Consider the following 17,947-nt stretch of genomic DNA (forward strand, 5'->3'; position numbering starts at 1 on the left):
TTAATATCAGACACAAGACTGATGTTATTGGATTGAGCAGAGACTACCAAGTGAGGTTCCACTTTCCTGTGCTGTATCGGCTGGTATTGGGCAGTAAGTTAATGTTTGGCCAAACAATTGTTGGCCATCAAATTACTAATAAAATATATGTAATTAAATTATGTTTGTACAGCAGTTAGTGGTCATGTTTTGTTTATGAAAATGAATAAATAAAACTAATGCGATGGCAACCAAGCAAACTCAACGACTAGTGATTGTCGCAAAGCTTACAGCTCATGTTGTTCACACAGCAACCTTAACTTTCTCTTTGGCTGGGATTCAAAATGTTGCAGTTTCAAAATCATGTCACTAGATGTCATGGTTGCTCTGGTTTTACTGTGGTAAAACATATTTTCCATCTCCATACATTAATGAGAATTACATCAATGTGACAATATTCTTCATGTTTATTTAATAAAAAATAAAAAACTGATCCTTTGTGCCTGCTGTAATGCCAACAAGCATACCTTTTGATCAGTTATATAAGACTGACTTACTGCCAGACAAAAAGGTAATGTGCCTATTGTGTACAATAGTATTCAATAAATTAGAATATGCATTTTGATGAGGCTTGTCAGATTAAAACTACCTGCTGAAAATAACCTTTATGGTGGAGTTAAACATAAGTTTCATTAGGCCCTCTGTTCTGCATTAACTGTTTTTTGTTGGTCTGATTTAATGTTGTAAACTTAAATGTGTATTAATTATAATAATATTAATAATAACAATAATAATGATAATAAAATCACCATAGTAAATACAAATTACTATGTATCAGTTTGTTAAAGCCTTAATTTAAAACACTATAAGAGCAATTTAAAAATAAGCTTATAAATAAAGCTGAAATAAATAAGGTTTTTATTAGTATTCTAAGTTATTGAATTTGAATGTGTAAATATTCTATCAGGTTTTAAGCGCACTTAAAACATTTCATTAAAACTGACAACTTCAAAAGCAAAACCTATTTCCAGTAAAAGACTAATAACTTATTTAATGCATTTTCAAAATGCTACACAAATAACATGTTGACCAAAAAGCACTGATGATGTAGAGTCTTTAATTTGAAATTAGGTTAATGTAAATGCTTTAATTCCAGTGTGAAACAACATATGACTGAATCACTACATAATGATTGATGATAAATAAAAGCTGTCATTCTTCATTTCTTTAGCAATCAGCAATTTACACGCACACACACGCACACACACCCACACACACATACACACACACACAATGGCAGGTGCTAGAATGTAATAAAGCCAAACACAGGTGTACAATGAGCAACTATGTATGTTGGAATCAGTCTTCAAAGGTTAGTTGATAGGAAATAAACACCTGAATCTAAGAAATGAAATAAATTATACAATTAATACATTAATACATTGTATTTTGGCCTTTTTCTTTCTTTCTCTCACTTTAATATAGATATGAAACAAATATGAAAATAAAGCTCCCATACCAGTTACATCTTAAAAAGCTGAAATTGAGTGCCCCTCATTTTATTAGAAGACCATCCACTGAATCACCTGCTGCAACATGAGAGTGTATCTTACTGAAAAAGAGAGGTCAGTGAAGATGGGACTCCATTAGGCTACTAAACCATTATCCCTAAGTACTTAACTATTCTGGTTTTGTTTCTCTGCTTTCAGACTCAATTAAATCTGATCACTCATTGCAAGACACACAAATTGTCTAATTTGTTAATTTCCATTTTACTCTTTTGAAAATGTAAGAAAAAAAGAGAGAAGAAAAAAACTGTAAATATAAGAAATAATCTCTAAATTTTGTCAGATTTGAGCTGGTTAAGAACCTAAAAATCCACTGTTTTACAGTTTTCTTCAGGTTAATCTGAGGGTTTGTCTTTGTCCTCGTCTACATTAATAGGTTTTTTTTCCTCTTCTTCTTGTTCAAATTCATTATGAGATGACACAGATGAGGTTCTTGCCATTTCCTCGTTGAAATCCTCAATGGTTTTCCTCTTGAAGCAGCCACACTGCTCAGGACAGGCACAAATGCAACCATTAGACCAAGCACCAAAACCATGTCTTAATTCCCAACAGGCTCCAAAGCAGGACATAGAAATCTCACCTTCCACATGATGATTGTGAGTATGATCAGAAGGATAAATCCCAGTATCACACCAGTTGCAATGATCAGATTCATATTTTGAGGCACCGTAAACTCAACTACAACTCCAGTCTGTTAGCAGAGAAAAAACAGATTATGCTTTACATAAAAAGATTAATTTGTATTAACTGCATAGGTATCGATGAGAGTTGTACATACTGATTTCTCTACTGCGTAGTTCTTGTTTTTCTGAAACGAAAACTCGGATTACAATCACCTTCAAAACTGCATCTCTGAGAAGGTGTCTCAGCAGTTGAACCAATACATACATACCTCTTGTTTCAACACGTATCTACTGCCATCATAGCGAACTTTTATAGAGCTGTTAAATATGACTTCTCCGTGGACTCCAGTATATTTTTTTAGAAAGGGCATATTCTTTAAAGAAAGAGCAGGACAGGATGGTTGAAGGGATGCCACAGGTACATGTGGTGTATTTTGTCTTTACTCATTACAGTACATACCGATTCATAGTTCTTCAGATTTCGGAAATGCACATTCCCCAAGAGGGAAATGTAAACATCTGAATGGTTTTTTAAGATAAATGTATCGCATTTTACGGCCACACAGTTTTCTTTCCATGGGCAGTCCTGCAACAAAATCATACTTTGTGTTACATAGTGATTTACTCATAATTGACAACAAAGTTTAAGTACCAGTCTGTTACACTAACCTGAGCTTTTGGGGTGGAAAAGGTTGAGCACTGAGTTTTGTTCTTAAAAACACGATAAAAATGTAAATATTAAAAGCTTGCAAAACAGAGAAGTAGTAGAAGTTAAATGAGAAGTATTGTAAACTTACTGGCTCGACAATAACTGCATAGTTGTTCATTTCAAAGTCGTGTTCCAGTTTGTCTTGGAAGAAGAGGAATACACTGATGGGAAAATCCTTAAAATATGTGTTGCGTATCTGTAAATAATAAGAAGCCACATCATTACGAATAAACAGGTATGTTTTTTCTATAATAAACTGATGTGTTTCTGCTTCAAAGTGATACAATTGCACTGTATTTTAAATCACTTACATTGTATACAGTTGACAGTTTTTGTGTTGTATAATTTTCTGGAGTGAAATTCAGGTTTTCATCAGATGTGTCATTTCTGAAAAAACAAAAACCAACTATTGCAAAAGACAGGAAACCTTGGTATAACACTGAAGATACTGTGGATGTGTGTCACACTACTTACACTGCTATTGCCATATCAACAGAATATTTTACAGGAATACTTTTGGTCATAGAAGAACTCTTGCTGGAGTTTGAATTTTCACTAAGAATGCAAAGAATAAAATCTTGTAAGTGTTGAACATAGAAAATTTTGCTTCCCAGAAAAGCTTTAGCTTCCCTCTATTGGGAATTGCTTTTTTTTATGTACCTTTTTGCAAAGATTGTCATCAGCAATGTGTCATTCCACTCAAAATCTTTGGTGCGAAAAGTAGCAATAAACTCGGCCTTTTATGGGACAAGAGAAAATTGCATTAAATTTGGTTCTGGTAAAAAGACAGGCTGTGAAAGTTTGTCACTCAGAGAGCTCTTCACAAACTCTCGTGTGTTGCTAAGGAGGATGAGGTATTACTCACAGAGGATTTGCTGCGATATACAGGAAGGCTTATGCCACAAACGGTTTCATTAAGTTTGTCTTGATCAGCGCAGATTTGAGTTAGTTTCTTGTTCTGATGAGGAGAGAAAAGTTAAATCAAGCTTAACTGCCATAAAGCTCCGTGTTTCAAAGCAAAGCTGCATTGACAGAATCTGTCTTTAACGAAGCACACATAAGAGTCACCAAACCCTCAAAGACGTCTCTGAAAGACATGGCATATTTTTTTCAAGCATTTAGTTGTGAAAACTCTGCCGAGACAACCGACACATCCTGTGTCGGTTTCAAGTCGTCAAAAAACGTTTTGCAGTTTCCTCTACTTGTGTGGCACAAAAAGGATGAAGTAAACAGATTTTAAACAAAATCAACTTTTCTGGGTTTTTTTGGGGGGATGAACAGGCTTTTCCAGAGCTTGTATTCAGTGTTCATTTACAATTACAATTTGTAATTAGTACTCTTCAAAATAATGTGTACAATTTCTCATTCAAACCCAGTGGGCTGAGGCCATTTTACATGTACAATGTCTATGAAAAGTATTCACCCTCTTGGAAGTTTTACCCTTTTTATTACTTTAATAAAGCAATTATGGCCAACAATTAGTTTTATTTTTGATAACTTTAATCTCTGGTGCGCCTGGTGCACATGGTGCGCCTGGTCTATCAACTGAGCCACCCAGCAAACTAAAGTTTCTTATTACAATAGTAGTCCTAAGCACGAGAAATCGTAATCATAGCATTCATTTAAGCAATTCATCCCTAAGATTTGTACAGTTATTTCAAACTTTCGGATTCAATTTCTGTTTTTAAACTTCTTTCCAGATTTTATATAAGCTTTCCATCCTGAAAAAAAAAGGCCGAAATCAACAAAAACAACCAGAAAATAATGTGACTTAATTTACCCCTTTTTGATCCAACATTGAGAACGAGAGGCCCTCTGGGTAGAGCATCGTCAGGCTGGTGTTGTATGAGTCGTCAGCCTTATTCTCAAGTTTTATCCATGTTTGGATGCTGCTATCTTTTGTCACTATTAGTTCCTCAGACCTAAAACAGGAAAAGTACTTATTAAATTCGGTTGAGTTGTTTGCAGCAAAACAATACCTTTTCTAGATGCATGTATATGTTTTTGTTTTTTTTTTCTCAAAATACATACTGAAAATTAAAATCCACTTCAAGATCAGCAATGCAGATTTCTTTTTCACAGTGTTTTTCGAAAGGAACCTGTAAAAAATGTATATTGTCCAATGAGCAGAACTGAATACAACTTTGGCAAAACTCCAAGAATAAACATTCATCTTGATTGTTTTCTTTACTCTTCCTTCGGTTACTGGACCCACCTCAACCATAGCCCGTCTATTGCTGTCTATGTTAAGAATGCCTGTTGAATTCTCACTGAAATCTTGGGAAAAGTTTAACTTGATGATGACAGGAGTTAATGTGTCTTGTATGCATTTCTGAAAAACAGAAATAACGGAGTGGTCAGTTCTTGAAGAAACAAAACCAGAAACATTGAGTAAGATTGGTTTCAGTCTTATGATTATTCATACGTTCATGGAGATAGAATAGTTGAAGCATGTTTCCTTGTCAGTCAGCTCATGGGTATGTATAATAGTCCGCCTATTTGCTCTATTTTCAATGAAGAAACCTCGACTTGATGGCCTCATTGGATCCACATTGAGTGTGAATGAGATCTTGATTCCTGGCCCTTTATTGGATAACAGTGTACCATTAAAATGACAAACCTGCAGTTGCTGTAGGTGAAAATGCCATTTTTAATGCTCACCTGCAGTGCTGTTTGTTACTTCTACCATTTCAAAGCAAACTGTTATGTTAGTCATTGGTAAAGGTTTGTCCTCTGTCTTATCCAGGCAGTTGATTTCCTGAATGCTTATCACGCTGGGATAAAATGACAGCTTTGCCTTGACATCTAACACAGGCTTGGACCTGAAAGAGACCAAATAAAGGATTTGTGAAAAGTTTTGATGCAACTCCCCTCACCAAGTTATTGTTTTAACATGTCTGTTCAGTTTTAAACAAAGAACTTTTCAGATTGCTTTTTTTTCTTACCGTCAGATGTTTTAATTTGGTAAAAACTACAAGTACCTTAAAAGCCTCAAACCTAACTTCATCAATAGCCTTTTTTCTAGAAACAAAGTTTGCATTTCAACAACTCATTTAACTTGAAGAGTGTAGTGGTGCATTAACAAAGTTATACCTTAAGACAACAGCAGCACCTTGGGATCCCACCACAATATCTGGCAACCTATCCTCTCCGAGGTCGATGTCTCCATTGATGGACTGACCAAAAAATCTCAATCCAGAATCAAATTGTGCTCCTGTGATTCTCTGGAAAAGCAGAAATGTCATTATTAAAACTGGCACACACATACATGCACATACGTCAAAATAGCTGAAACTGACTAAAGTAATAATACATAAAAAAATTACTTAAAATTAACCAATGCAAATCAGACATTATTGCTGCCGAATTCTGTTTCTTTTTAAAGTACTTCAACAGGCATGGAAAAAAGTGATGGTACCTGTAACTTAAATTTTGTTAAGTTACAGGTACAAATTTCTTTTTGAAGAAATTAAATTATTTCTGTAGCTGTCAATGAGATTTCTACACCTGTTCACAGGTGTTTTGGTTCACTCCAGTTGTTCCAGTAACTTGGTGACCTGCCAACATGCATTGTGGTAGTTTTGCTTTTACATGCTTTGGTTTCCTCCTTAGCTGTCTCCCATGAAGTCCACTTTCGCTCAAACAACAGATGGTGTGATGTGACACTGATGTACCTTGACTTTGGTGTTCACCTTTAATTTCTTCTAAAGTCGTTCTGAACTCTTCAGTTGCCATTTGTGTTAACCTTTTCTTCAATTTGTCACCCTGCGGCCAGAGAGGCTAGCTAAAGTGTTGTGAGCTTAACTTTCTAAATAATATGAATAATATATGCTATTCTAGTCATAGGAGTTGCAAGCTGCATTTATATGGTCTTATGGTATCATTGGCATGTCTGTAATTTTCTGATTTCCGGAGACAACTTTCTCCTTGGCTTCCTATAATCCATATTCATAGAAGCCACCACACACCATGTCAGAAAAGGTGGTTGAAAAAACAAATGTAAGCATTTTTACGCTTAAAATCTACCAAGCACTTTGTTCTAATATTGCAACAAATCATTGTAAATTTTACAGAATGAGGAGGGTCACTGAAGGATCTTGCTGAGGTCTTATGGCTTTATCAATGATGACCATGTGATTGTTTTCTTGTATTTTGAAGCAGTGCTTGATGCTGTGAAAGCAGCACAGTTGTTAAGAGAAGAGTGTATTGATGGCACAATTATGCTGAAATGTCATTGTAATCATTGTATAATAAGCTAATTGATCATAGTAAAAATATAATTTAGGATGTTGTCTACACAATTCCTTTTTACTCCAGCTGTTGAGATATGTGCATAGAGTGCTCTGATGAGAAAATCTCTTCTCCTCTCATGTTGCTGAAGAGTTGAAGGAAGGTCCTGATAGTTTTTGTCTTCCGCCGTGAGACTGAAACTTGCAGCTGTGCAGAAATCTTTCATATATGGTATGTAGGGCAATTCTGTAACTTGTGTGGAAACATGCAGATGTAGTACTTGCAGCAGTACCCATGCAGTATGGCAGGAAAGCAACAGTGACAAACCACGTTGTCACTGCTGACAACGAGCTTTGTTGTCAACAGTGGGACATGCAAAGCAGTAGCATAATGAGAGCCTTCATGAGGACATGTGGAGTCCCAATTTTGCAATGAGTGTGCTACATTTGAATAGCTGTGCAGATCCTGGGGACTGGTGGACAGTTTTAGCCTGGTGTCAGAGAGGGTATGACCTTCTGTTACTCTTAAAAAGCTTACTTTGTTTATGCCATGCATTAAAAAAATTATTCTGGCACAGTGTCAGTTGGACTTATGATAAACATTTTTAATTTCATTTCAATTTTCTTCACCTTTCTCTCTCAGCTGTGTGTTCTTGTATTAAACACAAGAGTTTAAAGCATGTTAAACTCTTTAAAAAAATGACAAACTGATCAGCAAATGTGACTTCGTTCAATTTCAGAAAATGCATTAACTTTAATGCATTTTTTTACTTGACAGAATCTTATATGATTTTATCACCTGGCTGGAAATGTTGCGCATCCCTGTTTCTTTGTGTCCAAGGTAGATGTAGACTGCTCCGGCGTTGTTCTCTTCCAGGGGGGCTCCCACTGCAACATCTCGGAGACCATCTCCATTCAGATCTGAAAGACTGGCTATAGTGGTGCCAAATCTTCCCATGGATGGTGCTTTCACTTGAAGCACCAACCCTGACTTGATCTGCAAGTAATAAGGACAATATTTAACTTGATAAAAAACTCATGCAAAAGTGACTTTTGATCTGAGCCTCAACAATTGATGTACCTCATCAGATAGGGCGTAGATGTAGATCGACCCTTCTTTTCGCTCCTCAGGAAGGAAAAACATTGGAGCGCCAACCAGCAGGAAATCAGTGTTACCATCTGAGTCAATGTCAACAGAGCACAGCTCCGCACCAAAATAGGAACCAATCTGGAAGGTACAGATAAATAGTTGCTTCCTGAGCTTTTACTTTCTGAAAAATTAGCTGTAAATTCAAGGAGGTTTTCTGTGTCCCTCTCTGCAACTGCAAAACTGAAACTTTGACTCTCAGTATAAATAATCATCTATAATATAATAATTTGTGTTTATTTACTAACAGAATCTTGTCTGGAAATTCTTGACTCTTTCTAAAAGTCACAAGCAAAATAGGTTCACAGGCAGACATAAGCTTTAAAATGAGCAACCCATGTTCATGTTACTTGTTTATATAATAGATTAAAAAAAACTACAATTCCCAACCTGGTCGACAGTTATTCTTTCGACTAATGGCCATTGGTCTTCATCACGTCGAAAAACTACAACCTGCCCCGTGTGGTTGAAACGTGGAGCGCCCGTAAAATAGAAAGAAATGCCATTTCTTTCTCCAACAGAAAGTGAGTATCCTACAAATGTGAGTAGCAACAAATTGTCATAAATTTCTTTTTTGCACAATATATGACACTAACAGTCAATTTGAAACTGATTGAATTATTCAATTATATTTCTGCAAAAATAAATCATCTGAGTAAAATAGCAAATAATTAACATACCCATGTAGGAGGCCTCTTGCATTTCTGGGTCTGAAATCACCTTATTTTGTTTCTGATACTCATTGAGAGTCCCACGCCAGGTTTTTGAACCCACTGAGCCCAGAATCAAGGTGTCCTGTGAACACAAATGTTTGATCAGAACACACACATCCTGACTTATCTGTGACGAATGATCTTTTAGTGGAGACTCATCAAGGTATTTCTTTTAATTCAGATTTTTCTAGAATTTTCCTTTTGTTTATTTATGTCAAGAAGACCCCTATGACTCTACTCTCAGGAACAAAAGAGGATACAAATGTTTGACAAAACTGCAAGCCAGATAAAAACAAAAACATTAAATATGCCAACTAAACCAATGCATAATTTACCTTGTGTGAGACGGCACTGAAACCACTTTGCGCCATTTCATCATTCAGTATGTCAGATCGAGTTCTACTAGATCCTAAAAATTATAGGAGAGGAAAAAGTGTCACTACCACATGAACAGGGAAAAGTCATTAGCATCTCGTTAATCAACACTGCAAAATAAAACAGGGAAAAACAAATCACCTTCTATAGCGAAGATCTGTTTTTGCAAGCTTTCCAGTATGCCAGTAAGTCCATCGTAGTTTTCAATTTTGAACACATTTTTATCTTTTGGATCTGATGCAATTGTTTTTAATTTGTTGATTGTATCATTTCGAACCTTAACCTGAAATAAAAAAAAAAAGAATAGTACATGACTTCAGATCTTACGCAGTTAAAATTGCCATTTTATTTACAATTTGGTATTTGAAACAAGGAAGCAAACTATCTTCTGAAGAGAAAAGTGGTTTTTAATTGGTCTGTATTAATGGTCTAGTTTTACCAGTGATTAGTAATCTGCAACACCTTTGTGGAGATTGAAAATACAGCTTATGAACCAATCATACAATACCTTGAAAGTACTTTTGATGTGAATCTGTGCTATATGCAATTAAAACCAAACTTACAGTGAGAAAAAAGACACATTTTTTCTCGTTGTCTGAAGTTAAATCAGGCCAAACTTCTCTTATTTTAGGTCAGTCAGAATGACCAAAATTATTTCTATTTGCTAAATGTTATAAAACTTATTCAAAACATTTTTTGCAGATTATTTTTCTAACTTTCTTCAAATTTAGAAGTTTACATACACTTGGTCAGTATCTGGTTCATCCAGCTTTTTTTTTGCTGCAGGGCAAATCCCTTCAGTGTGCTAACTGCAGTGATGGGATTAATCAAACAAGTGTTTGTAACAAGAACATACACTTGTTCAATCAACCTTTTTTTTTATTTCAGCCCAGGTGGTTGGGTTGAAATGTCCTAACTACACTCTTAACTGTTTTAAGCAAATGCTAGAAGTTATGTTCTTTTTCAGTTTTTATAATGATGGTGGGCTGGGGTTGAGGAAGTATGCCTTAATCACCAGATTGCATAGACTTGTAAAAGCATAGTTGAAGTAGACAAACGTTAGAGGATGTGACAATAAGCCAGAAAGGCAAACACATAAATGCTAAAAAAAAAATTTGTTCGAGAATTTAAAAGCAGTGTTGTGGCAAAACTATATCACTGTGTAGTGTGATGAGCAATTACTGTTACTCAGTTTCACAAGAAATTTAACAGAAACAAAAAAATCTAATAAAACAACCACATTTTTTAGTTTAGTCATACAGAAAAATATGTTCAAACTCACCCCAATAACCACTCGAATGATCTCTTTGCGATTATAAGTTTCAACACTCTTGAAATTTTTATCCAGATCACTTGGATCTCCATCTGTGATTATCACCACAGCTTTATTTGCATCTTTTGAGGCTCCTGCAGTTTCATTTTCCAAGAGATGGTGCCTGAAGAATTGCTGGCATTTAGGTTTTGCTGGAGACCACTCAGCTTAATCTGCAGGAACTAATGTGTATACTGTGTGGACTTTGGACATGCTTACTTACAGTGTAAAGTTAAGGGCTTTGTGTGTGTTGGTGAGACTCTTCATATGCTCTTCTTTGATAAGTTTGCCTTGAGCAGTACCATCATCATAATCCTTAAAGTTGAACACTGTCCTGCAGTCTGCTGAGAACTGAACTGCTGCAAACTAAAGAAAAATATACAACATTGATTTAATTTGACTTACTAATACTTTAACTAAATACTGAAAGAGTGCACTGACCTTGAAAGATGTGTTTTTAAGTTGGTTCATTATGTTTATTATGAATTTTTTATTTTGATCAAATTCTTCTGTGGTCATGCTCTCGGATCCATCAAACAGAAACACAAGGTTAACAACCTTTTCTATGCACTCTGTAGAAAAGTACAGAACATTAGAACACCATATAAATCAGCATATAAATACTAAAAACAGCACAGCCTTACTTTGGAACAAAGGCATGAAAGATGACAGCGGCTTTAAATCATCAGAAATGTTGTAACACAAACTGTTCAGGTAGACGTTCTCATCGCATGGATGAGCGAGGCTTGGACTGCAGGCCTAAAGCAGAGCAAAGCATGTTAGAGAAATGGGCCTGAACACTGTTACATTAGTTTTGTTCTAAAATATCCCAGATAGTGTGTAGTTTCTTACAATAAACCGAGATTCTGCATCCGTGGTTATTGACAAGCCAAGATGCTTGGGTGAATACGAATGTGAAGAATCTGTAAAACATTTTGTTTCAGTTATAATTTATAGTGACAAACTGATCAGTTTTTACAACAAGGTTGTTTTACAACAAGGTTGTAAAAACCTCGTTTTGTAGGTAGACAAATATTAGCTAGATTGTTCATTTATTTTTTACTTTAATTTCATCACAGACTAGATGTACAACAGAGTGCATCTAGTCTAGGAGAATAGAAAGTCTAATTTTGAAATAGACACAGTTTCTTGCACAATCATGTCAAAGTTCTGCTGCTGAAAATAATCTGTTGATCTGTTAAAAGTACTTCCTTACTGTTACAACTAATACCAAAGTATAATTTTGTAAGATACTCACCAGTTCTCAGTTTTATGCAGCGGTAAGGCCGCTTGTTTATTTTTACCACTTTATTCTTGTAAGTTCAAAAATATTCTCTTAGTGTGGTCCGAATGCTCTATTGTACAAATGAAACCAAATTAGCTGTACTTAAGTTATAAATATAAAAAGCGTTATTGCCTGCAGATATGGTTTGCTATCCCTTGAACTGTAAAATGCACTGTAACAAATGGCTGTAAAAACTACAGATGAAAATATTGTATATTAAGGTGGCTGGGTTTTGAAAATACAGCATTTTACTGTAATCTGAAATGTGTATGGAACATATATGGGACGTGATTGGACCGCTGGTCACGTGCGGAAATGTAGCTGTACTGTAAACTTTTAATGTACAGTTGCATTGTGGGATATTTACCGGCTGGAGGCAAACTTTCACAGGCCAGAGGGCGGGTCAACAGTGACTTTCACCAGGTAAGTACTTTTTAAAACAAACATTGTATTGGTGTGCGAAAATATATTTGCATGTGTCTCTATTGAGCTACTCTCGTTTGTTTGCGAAAGCTGACTTCGGTTTATCTCTCAGCTAGCATTATGTGCAACACAAGTGCTTTTTAGTTCAGTTCACCTACAATATGCAGATATTCTGGTATTTTTGCAGAAGTTGTTTGAGGGTAGGACGTCTCAACTGTTTTGTTTTTCCTTCTTCTCGCTCACACAGGATCTGTCAACGTCAACATGTTAGCGCGCGATTAACCTCAACATTTTAAGCTACATAACGCCTCTCTCCCGCGGAGGGATCTTTCCCGCGGAGGGCTATCTAGTTCACAGCAGCGCGTCACACATGGGGAGTTATGAACAGCGAAATGCTTTTTACCCGACAGCAAACAGCAACAAGAGTTGAACAGTTTCAACTTTATTTTGTTGGGTCTGTAGTCAACGTTGAGCACATCTAGTTCACTTGCCGGCAATTTCAAGTGTACGAACAACATCGGTCTTCAACGGCTGGATGAGGACAATATAGTGCCGCCCCATCACAGGAAATGAATGTAGAGGAACATTTCTAAACCAACGTTTTACAGTGTGACTCATGGAACCTTTTCACATTTTATCACACTACAGCTACAAACTCAATGTATTTCATTCACCTAATACAGAGCAACCAACCACATTTGCTAGTCAAATAACTAATAAATAGTCCAAAGATTTTAACTGTTATCAAAACTTGTTTGACTTTTTATTCGTCTCTGAAAGGTGGCTTTGAGTCTTAGAAAGGTGCCATCAGAAAAAGTTTTATATTATTAAAATTGTTGTGTAGTCTCAACGTAAATATGACTGAATATTAGTGAGCAAACAGCATCATGAAGACCAAGGAGCACACCAGACAGATCAGACAGAAAGGTGTGGGGAAATTTGAAACTGGATGAAACAATATCCCAAACTAGAAACAGCTCAAAGAGCTCTGTTCAAACTGTCATCTGAGAATGAAAACATGGCAATACTGCAAACCTGGCAAGACATCACCGTTTACTTAATTAATGCAAAACGAGTATTAATCAGTGTAGCAACCAATAATAACCCTGGAGGAGCTACTGAGAACGACTGCTCAGGTAAAGGAGAATATGGACAACTTGTTACTGTTTATTTGTTCAAATCTGAGTTGACTGGACAATAAAAAAGCCTTGACTGAAAGAAGTCACAAGTCTTAATGGTGACACAGCAAATGAGGAAGAAGGAGTTCAGGTCATGATGAAGCTACGTTTCAATTTATCTCCCCTGCTCTCTACCTCCTGTTTTGTTCCAGCTCTTTGTGATGCCATGTGTGTTGTTGTTTTCTGTTTGGATTTATACCCACGTTATTCACTGAAATACTTTGATCTCTGCTTTTAGAAAAAATATTCTCTTGACTCCACTTGGTTGTTTGATGCCTGCTTACTCGATACAGCTGATACCTAATATGAGTTTGTCTGACTAGCCTTTTCTTTTGTCTTTTCCATTTTGGGAAGTGGAGTAGATCACATCACTTTATACTTCAAGGAAATAAGAAGTCATGCATATTTAAAATTTTAGAAAAGTACGAGTTTTAAATGATTGAATCATATTTACATTGCAACCAGTATTCATTCCAACTTTTTCCGATATTCTGAGTTATATTTCAAACATCAGTACTGTTGGAAGCCATTTTTCTTCTCCTTTATAATGCAGTATTGGTTAGATGACAGAATGCATACCATCGAACCACAATTCAGTGCCATCTTGGTTGAGCTTGGAAATCCCCCCTGACCCATTTCGCCGCAGCGGTGCAGTAACGATCACCCTGTGAATCATAGAAATATCAGCAAGATATAAGCAAACACATGATAGAAAAGTTTTTGCTAATTACCAAGGTGTTGTTGATAATGAAATATTATAAAACAGCTTAAACCACAAGCTTCTTACAGAAAATTGTTTAAAAGATGCTTATCTCCGGTTGACTGACTGTGCTTAACGTTACTATGAATTTTCTCAGAACCAGAGAACTGGAGCTGCAAACTCACCCTTTGTTCTTGGGTGACATGTACTGAAGCACTTTGTATCCAAAGAAATCTTTCTGCTCGCCACGACGAACGGTAGAGCTTGTTGTATCAATGTTGAAAGCTGACGTAATTGGGATGGCTGCAGCTGAAAAGTACGAAAGATACATTACATTACAAGCTCACAAAAATAGGAGAAAAGTTCCTTTTCTGGATTTCTAAGTTGTCTTCATTGTAAATTAATCTGATCAACCACCTTTATCATCTTCTCAAAAGAAATTTAATAAGTGCAAGCTGGTATATATAGCTATCAAATAATCTGAACATTGCAATGTGGAGTGAACTGTAAAATGTATAGTTTTAAATGTAAGCCTTCTCATTTCTTTGGGACTTTTTTGTTAGTTTTCCAGGAAATCCTGTTTAGAGCAGAGACGTAAGCAACAGCACAAACTGAGATAATGATAAAACAGAGTAGGTGTGCTGCATGAAGTGAACCAGTTTAGAATAAATGTATGATAAACCACACAGAACATTCACTACTTTAATACCAGAGTTATACAATGACTTTCTGGAGTTACTGTCTCCAGTTTTCAGTTGTCAAAAACAGAAGCTAAGATAGAAAGCCATGAAAGCACAAGAAAGTTAGTGATCAGTAAAATTAGGAAAGGCAAAGGTTGTAGCTAATAGGAAACAACATCACATGGGAAATGTTACAACCCATCTGCTTTTTCTCAGAGTTAGGACTTTTACTAATCCTCAAAATTGTTTTTTGTTTTGCAGCTGGTGTGCTTCAGATGAATGGTGCTCAACAATTAAATAAATCATAATAAATCAATCTGCAATTTGAAAATTGCTGCTAGTGTGTATGTATTGAGATCTGAAATCATTTAAGCAGAAACAGAAGTGAGCTGAGACCAATGTGATTACCATCATTTGATAGAGAAGTTAACACTGAAGTCAAAAGAGAAAAAAAGCTGTGGTGTGAGAGAGTTGTTGGTTTCTCTTCTCACACCACCATTTCACCTCATGGTGCAGACGTGCTACATGGGTTCAGAGATAATCAAGTTATCTCCAGTTTTCAACGTAAGTTCTTAAACTATTCCCAAACTTGCTAAAAAGAAATATTTACTTATTTTACTCTGTTCAACCAACATAACATAAAACATATAAAAAAAACAAAAAAAACATTTTTACTTGCGATTTATCACATTTTTACCATAGATATACTTCATTAAAATGGTAATGAAGGATGCTCTCCTTCAAGATAAATAAAGCTACTTATTTTCATCCCCCACATGCCATTTCATAAATGCAATAATTAAGTGTGCTTAAAAAACAATAGAACCCAAAAACACAACATTTAAGCATAAATTAAACATTGTCCTTCATTTATTAAAGCAAAAATTACTGTCATGATCACTATTTCTGCATTATCACCACATTTAAATATGCAAGGTTTATTCAATCCTTAAATATTGGGATATTTAACGTTTGAATAAAAGCTAGTCTAGCAAATGAGAAACTAGCAGCCAGTAAAGTTTTCTCAGTCTGTTGTGTAAATAAGTCAGAATGACTTATTGCTGGAACAGATTGTGAAAACTATTATATAAAGCTGTGCAACCTCTACTTTATGAGTAAATTGGGAGAGGAAGGGTACTTTTTAAAAAAATCTTTTTTATTAAGATTATTTCTTACACTGAAAAGTTCTTTTGTGAAAAATGAACTGTCTTCATTAGATTTGCTATCGTACTGTTCACAATAAGCAAAAATGTTAAGAAAAGTTATGTGCACATTTAGAGTTTAAAATGACTAATAATTTTTCTACTTAATGTTTACCACAATAAATAAACATTTTCCAGATCTCCGCCTTTGTTGTTAGAAAGTATTGTGCGTCTTCTGATCAGTTATTCACAGAAACATTGTTGGGTTTATTTTGTTCCCCAACCTGCAAGAATCAACCAAAGACAAATTATTTTTCTGTAGAAGAGGGGAGAAGAGCCCGACGCCGAGAACCGCTGCCAAACGCTGTCTGGGATCAACTCCGCTGGCTCTCAGTCCCCAACTGCCTTTTGTTATGTTAACAAACAAACAGGTTGGCTATTTCAAACAGTCAAGCATCCTTCTGGGCTATCTCACATAGTCACACATCCTTCAAGGATGACCGCTATCCACCCCTCAGGACACATAATGATTAACACAGCTTTTAACACAGGAATGTATAAGCATTTCTAACCCCTAAGGAAAAACAGTTAAGACTATACCATAAAAGAAAGGAGTCAAGAAAACAACACACAGAATAATAATATGAAAAGATAACCTTTCAAATAAAAGTAAATTAACTTAGATAATTTTCCTAACAAACATTTTTCACAAGAGTCATTAATTATTTTAGAGCAATGGTGTAGAATCTGTTTGAAGGAAGTATGAACACTATCCTATAATTGAGATCCTCAGACAAACAAAAAATAACTCCTCATGGTCACCGCTTTATTCGAATGCCTTCAGTGGCTGGCCGACGTGTAAATATAATTCAATATCACCTTTGTACATCGCTCTGTAGCAGCTGAGCTCTCCCACCAAAAAACTTTTCAACGCAGAAAAAAAACCCATTGCAATAATTACAAATAATTTTCTCACAATATTAAGCTTTTTGTGCTTTTAGCTGTTGGCAATACTCAGTTTGTTCTAAAGGTGCAGAAAATCAGCTTGGTACAACAAAGATGCTTACACAAGAATGAAATGCACCCGTTTGTGGTGAAGAGTTCCTGTTTTTATTCTTCTTGTTTACACTGTTTCCTTTCCACTTAAACAGAAGAAACAAGCTCATAAATTGTCACAATTTCAGTAAAAAGGATAGCTGTAACTTTAAAATAAAAACTACATATTGATTATTTTAGTTACTTCAAATTTAACCATTTAGATGATTTCCACATTTTCCGATCAAAACCATAATTCACCCCATATTTTGTGAATTATGGTTTTGATTATAGTTTTAGGTAAATAACAAAAAAAACACCAAAGACTCACCTGAAAATATTATGTAGATGACCAGATAGAAGCGCCGTGGCACATACATCTTGTCATGAATTCAGACTACAGACACCGCCTTTCTGTGTCGATGTGCAGTACTTGAAGTGCGTGTTGAAAAATGAATCTGTTTCCTTAGCAGGTAGGTGGGGCACTTCCGCTATTACTCAATTCCCCCATTCTTAGCTGTATAAACTGACTTCGATCCCCAATACTTCCCACAGTCATAGAAAATTTCAAGTTATTTCTCTTTCAAAAAAACAGTTGGTTCAGATTGTGTTGATTTTATTTCAAAGGGCCTTAAAATGTAAATGTCTTCCCTGTCAACGCATCTGTTTATGTCTGAATGTTCTTGACTAAACATGTTTCAGCTGTGTTTAGGTTTAGAAAAGCCTTTTTCTTGAAAAATGTCCATAAATGCCAAGTCTTTTGGGTGGGATCATAGATCAGCCACTGTTTTCACAATAAACTTTGAAACCTCCTCTTGATGTAAAACAAACTCACCACCAACCGGGAGA

At 35.6% G+C, this 17,947-nt stretch overlaps 1 protein-coding gene across 2 annotated transcripts; it reads right to left on the reverse strand.

The window, feature by feature from the left end:
* Window positions 1-1,076: 1,076 nt before the first annotated feature.
* On the reverse strand, window positions 1,077-17,573 carry zmp:0000001082 (integrin alpha-D). Of its 2 annotated transcripts, none has more exons than XM_055041401.1 (31): window positions 17,430-17,573; window positions 14,427-14,550; window positions 14,121-14,206; window positions 11,508-11,578; window positions 11,300-11,414; window positions 11,097-11,227; window positions 10,879-11,021; window positions 10,626-10,779; window positions 9,485-9,626; window positions 9,304-9,377; window positions 8,936-9,050; window positions 8,646-8,788; window positions 8,190-8,336; window positions 7,908-8,105; window positions 5,973-6,103; window positions 5,541-5,701; window positions 5,305-5,462; window positions 5,095-5,211; window positions 4,911-4,978; window positions 4,660-4,801; window positions 3,745-3,837; window positions 3,540-3,616; window positions 3,354-3,434; window positions 3,191-3,266; window positions 2,968-3,075; window positions 2,840-2,881; window positions 2,631-2,756; window positions 2,440-2,544; window positions 2,326-2,355; window positions 2,128-2,238; window positions 1,077-2,032 (listed from the first exon to the last, which is right to left on the reverse strand). In XM_055041401.1, exons 1-31 carry the CDS (start codon window positions 17,476-17,478, stop codon window positions 1,883-1,885), a joined length of 3,468 nt encoding a protein of 1,155 aa, XP_054897376.1. In that variant the 5' UTR covers window positions 17,479-17,573; the 3' UTR covers window positions 1,077-1,882. The 2 variants fall into 2 exon arrangements, with proteins under 2 accessions (XP_054897376.1, XP_054897377.1); XM_055041402.1 differs by having other exon boundaries at window positions 17,131-17,573.
* Between the last annotated feature and the right edge of the window lie 374 nt (window positions 17,574-17,947).

This window comes from Poeciliopsis prolifica, unplaced genomic scaffold, assembly GCF_027474105.1.
Source record: "Poeciliopsis prolifica strain line A6 unplaced genomic scaffold, Auburn_PproV2 SCAFFOLD016, whole genome shotgun sequence".
Lineage (NCBI taxonomy): Eukaryota > Metazoa > Chordata > Actinopteri > Cyprinodontiformes > Poeciliidae > Poeciliopsis > Poeciliopsis prolifica.

What these genes read in the sequence shown, in the direction of transcription:
- zmp:0000001082 (XM_055041401.1), bottom strand. Translation starts at nt 17,478, where the DNA reads ATGTATGTGCCACGGCGCTTCTATCTGGTCATCTACATAATATTTTCA. An exon ending in TTTCATGCCTTTGTTCCAAA is followed by an intron (nt 11,228 to 11,299) that starts GTAAGGCTGTGC and finishes ACTTTTCTACAG; the next exon opens with AGTGCATAGAAAAGGTTGTT. An exon ending in ACTACGCAGTAGAGAAATCA is followed by an intron (nt 2,239 to 2,325) that starts GTATGTACAACT and finishes CTCTGCTAACAG; the next exon opens with ACTGGAGTTGTAGTTGAGTT.